Source organism: Asparagus officinalis, chromosome 4 (assembly GCF_001876935.1).
Source record: "Asparagus officinalis chromosome 4, Aspof.V1, whole genome shotgun sequence".
NCBI lineage: Eukaryota > Viridiplantae > Streptophyta > Magnoliopsida > Asparagales > Asparagaceae > Asparagus > Asparagus officinalis.
The window spans coordinates 41,439,239-41,444,484 of record NC_033797.1 but is presented as its reverse complement, the minus strand read 5'-3'; the positions used below and the strand labels follow the sequence as shown (position 1 = coordinate 41,444,484).

General features: G+C 36.8%; 1 protein-coding gene across 1 annotated transcript; it reads right to left on the bottom strand.

Moving 5' to 3' along the window:
• Nucleotides 1,880–5,016, bottom strand: LOC109838563 (protein FAR1-RELATED SEQUENCE 5-like). The gene is made up of 4 exons (XM_020407002.1): nucleotides 4,999–5,016; nucleotides 2,669–4,138; nucleotides 2,003–2,425; nucleotides 1,880–1,897 (listed from the first exon to the last, which is right to left on the bottom strand). Exons 1-4 carry the CDS (start codon nucleotides 5,014–5,016, stop codon nucleotides 1,880–1,882), a joined length of 1,929 nt encoding a protein of 642 aa, XP_020262591.1.

Here is a 5,246-nt window from a genome sequence, read left to right as displayed (position 1 = left end):
GGAGATCGAAGTGGAGTATGTGAAAACGGGAGAACAGCTTGCCGACATGCTAACAAAACCTCTTGGGCGTCAGAGATTCGTCAAACTGCGGACCAAGATCGGGGTAAGAAATGTGAAGAAGACACAACAAGTTTAAGGGGGGAGAATGTTGAGTTAAACTTGTTGCACGTGTGTGTGAGTTTGTTAGTTTGTTAGAAGAGGACCTAGTCTAGTGGGGTGTTAGCTTTAACAAGTGTGAGTTTGTTAGTTTGTTAGAAGAGGACCTAGTCTAGTGGGTTGTTAGCTTCAACAGAGAGTAGAACGTTTCATATGGAGAATTTGTAGCAGTGAAAAAGTCTTGGGAGTTTGTTAGCTGGTAGGTTTTCTTGTATAAATAGAGGGGGTCTGCTGTGAATGAAAGCATCCCCAGCAAAAATCTCTCCTTCGTTAATAAAAGAGAAAGTGTGTGTATTTTCCATTCCCTCTGTTTCTTTTAAAACCTGCAGACCTCTGTTTCTTTTAAAACCTACAGAGAAAAGTTTTGAGTCTCTGCAACCCAAGTTTCTGTCAGTCACTACCACACCTCGGTGACTGTAAAAATAATCATCTTAGTTATGTGGTTTCATGTGCTCACTTTTTTGTTTGTTGATTATAGTTATTGTGAGGTTCATTATACTTATTGTACTTATTGTGAGGTTCTTTCTTTACGGTCGTAAGTTATTTACTCATAGTAAGTTGCTGCTGTGAAGAGAAGCAACAATCTCAAATTATAAAGTTACGAGGAGTATCCAGGGCAAGTTTAGTCCAGGACAACGTTCAGCTTCAAGGGCAAGTTTGTCAAATCAGTATGAGATCAATTGTGTTGAGTGTGAAGAATGTTGTAGGCTTTTCTAGGCTTTTATGCTCTAGTTGTGGTGTGCCATGGCATTCTTCAATGAGTTGCGAGGAGTATTAGATCTTTTTTTTTATTCTTGTGTGAACGAACGAACGAATGAATGTGTATATGAGTTGTGACACATGATTTTTGATCCTAAGTGTTGATAAAATTATTGGGCGAGAATTATTTTGTTGTTGGGGAGTAATATTATTTCAATCAATGAATAGAACAAAATTAGAAATGACTCCTTTCTCATACTAAATCCAAAACGATGCTAATAATATGTATCTTGCATGTGTGTAACAGCTAAAGACGGATCCTCATAAGGTAATCTAAATATCATGAAATACTGGAAATTAGTTGTTCGATTTTTATTAACAGAAACTAAAGACGTCAATAATCGGAAGTATCGCATATTGACAGAGAATAAGAAGTATTTTCATAATATTTTATGATGAAGAAATTATAGGAATATCATTTGAATAAGAGATGAAAATTAATCCTCAAAAACCTTCCCTGTCAAGGATATCATGATTCCCTATTATTGTTAACTATTTGATAATACATATGAAGTTCTTTTAAAATATTGGATGGCTATTTATTTTTTGTTATGTTCTTTTTACCTAGTTGATTTCATGCGAATAGAAGATCAAACTCATGCGTATAGAAGTATTCTAACCAAACCTTCAGGCGGTGATGAAGCATCAGCCTCAGTACTTGAGTTTGAAGAGTTCGACGCATAATTACGACATAAAAAGAGATATGATGACTTAGAAATGACAGAGACAACAACATTAGAAATGACTCCTTTCTCGTAATAAATCCAAAACAAAACCCGTAATCAACAAGAGTTAGAGCAATGCTACAAAAGCTCGATCAATTGATAGCTTAACAGTTGCCATAATAAAAATCCCATACAACCAAATTAGATAATAAACAACCAAATAGGTCAATAAACAACCACATCATTTAACACCACATTGTTCTTGACCTCCAAAATACTTTTGCAAACTATCCCACAAGCTATCTCTTTTGCTTTTTCTAAAAATGAAAAACAAAAAAATCAATTAGTTATATTTCAAGAAAAGTAAAACAAAAAATAATATATAAAAAATATGTAAAACAAACGAACTAAATTGAACTTACCAACAATTGACAACCCGTTCTATAGTGGCCCAATTGTTGACAATGACCACATTTTCGCTGTCTCACCTCTTTTTGCCTTTTCGATTCTTCCAAGCCACTTTTAGTCCTAGTTGAATTTTTTGGACGTCCCTTTGGTTTCACAGGGCCGAGAGGATCACGAACCATAATTTCCTCACCATCTTTCAATATAAGCACATGAGTATTTGAATCTATGTGACTCTCAACTTGAGAATCTAGAGTTTGTGACATATTGAGCCTTGCTTCCTCCCTTGCTTCTGCAAGGAAGTTTGATATTTGTTGCTCCAACTTAGAAAGAAGATCATTCGAGCCCGCTACCATATCAAGTGCTTCATTAAAATTTCCTCTTAAAGCCCATAATCTTATAATACTTCCCCGCTCCATGCTATCATCATTTTGTTGCAACTTCATAGCATTAACAAAGCCAAAATATCTATACCTTGCATCAATTTTCCATCTAGGCAAGATATACCTTTCAGGAATAGAAGTCACTTGGTTTAGCCACAATACATTCAGTATATGCTTACATAGCACTCCTTTAGTTTCCCAAAATGAACAAGTGCATGCAACGTTAAGCTCACTATTTATTTCATAGGTTACTTCTTCCTAATTCTCTTTGTTTTGAAAATATTTTCCAACCAAGTATACAATTTTCAACTCCTCCTTTGACACTTCTTCACGATGTAATGACATCACATCACCAAGCTCCTTTTGGAACATCTTCAAGATCGCCCTGGCGTATATATTTCCAACTTGCGCTTCAATCGGATTTGAGAAGCTCATCGCAGGCACGGTGTTCAAAGTCATGAAGTCCTCATGAGATTCTGATGCACGACGAGATGCCACTGCCTTGTCATATTGACCCACGAACTCAACTAGTCTAGTGTTTGCATTGACAAAGCCATCAAAAAAGGCATTGATGCTCTCACTCCTTTGGCTTGTTGTCATTCCCGCCCAAAAATAGTCCTTCAAGTATGCATCTACCCAATGTTCACGCAAGTTACACATTCTTGTCAGCCAACTATCTTCACCTTCATTTATGTTGAATTTAACCTTTATGACTTCCCAACAATCTTCGTATTTGCTTATACTTCTAGAAGAATACCAATTGTTGAAATATGTAGGCATCTCATCCCCGTATTGGCTCTTCAACTTTACTTTTTGCTCAACAATATGCTTTCTAATATGCCAAGAACAAAAGTGATGCTGAGTATTTGGCAAAATGTTCTTAATAGCTTTTTTTATCTGTGCATCCTGATCAGTTATGATAGCCTTTGGTGCAACCCCATGCATACACTTGAGCCATTGTGAAAACAACCACTCGAAGGTTTCCTCTCGCTCATCTGCAAGCAATGCACAACCAAAGAGGGTGGATTGACGGTGGTGGTTTACTCCTATAAATGGAGCAAATGGCATACTCAACTGATTAGTCTTGTATGCGGTATCAAACACAACTACATCTCCAAGTCTTAAATAAGAGGCTCTAGCTCTACCATCGGCCCGAAACACACTTCTCAGGGTACCAAAGTGATCGACCTCCATAGCAAAATAGAAATCTGGATCTGATTCCTTTCTATCTTGGAAATGTCTAATTATGTTTAAATATTCACAGCCTATGTTACTTTGCCTTGCCTTTCTGATATGATCAATCATCTGTTGTGTGGTGACTTGTTCAACATCTTGTCCTTGATATCCAACATTAAGCACCTTTTTGATATTAGATGGTTTCATTCCCTCTTCATGCAACAACTCAATGAGGCTAATGCAATGCTTCGATCTATGTCGCTGCTTGTGAGAATGATGATGCATTACTTTATTAGGGCTTGTTAAAGGATGAACATGCTCAGAAATGAACTTAGTAACCTTCCAAACTTTTGAAGAAGTAAGCATAATCTTCATTTTTGCACCACAACCTACTTTAGTTTCCGGACGACGGTTGATAGTCAATCCACTTGCATTTTCAGTCGATGCTCTCTTTTCCCCCGCTTTATCACAAACAAAAGTCCTCGAAAGAATCTCTCTTGAAGCTTTCTTTGATTTTTCAAAAGTATCTTTGCGAATTCCAAACCCAATCTTCTTTGCATATGCATTGTAGTAGTTGTATGCATCATTGTCCGTCTAAAACTCTTTTCCTTCAAATGGAATACCATCAGCACTAATTTGGCCATCCTCCATTCAACAATTCTGTAGTATTAAAACATCATATGAATTTATTAGCCATAAATTTAAAAATAATGTAAATCTATCCTAGAAGTTTACTTACACACACCAAATATTCACAATTCTCTAATATTTGCCGACATATATTATTCTGACAAAAAATATAACTAATATTTTTTTTGCCAATGAAAAAACTTTATTCATTCACCAAATTATGAAAGATTTAATACATCAAGATGCTTAGTATTTAGCAACTGAGACTACAAAACATCACTAGGGAAATAAAATCTAACTTAGACCAAGTTGGGTGAGATTATCATGAGCGAGTTTCCTCTCGACTTGCAGATGGCAAAAATGCTCGTTGTCAGTCCGGATTTCAATTTCTCCAATGAGATCCTCTCCATACCTGCAATGCTCTTAGGTAAGCGTTTACTTTTTCTAATCTCTCTTATTGGTTCTATGGTTTTTAGGCTTTTGGAAATGGTGTCTATAGTCTTTTTTTTATTTTTCTAGAACTATTGGGACATGTGGTACATGCTAAACAAAATATGCATGTTGCCAACATGTGTGACCTTCGCCGGTCAATGTTACTTGAATTCTTCTACTTGGGTCTATACTGTCAGTGCATGTAAGATAGTGGATATGCTATCGCAGACCCTTTGATCATATTTCATTTGCTTTGGTTATTAATCTAACTAATATTTGCCCACATATATTATTCCGACATAAATTCATTCAAAATCCAATCTTTCCTCCAATTAAATATTAATCAAAAGTTCTATCGCAGAATAAAATTAAGCACATATAAAATTTATTACCTTCTCAATTAGAGCCATTGTTATCGACAATTGTCACTTGCTTGAGGAGGAGGCCTCCGACAAGATGACTTCATGAGAAGAAGAGGCTTCCATTGTTGCTCGTTCGAGGCTGCGTCGGAGGAAGGAGGCTGCGGCACTGTCGGAAGACAAGGACGGTGGTAGTCACGGTCACGACCAAGGAGCCAGAGTTTGAGAGAGAGATCACGGGATATCACAGCGAAGTTGTCACGGCGGCGTAGGAGTGGTCG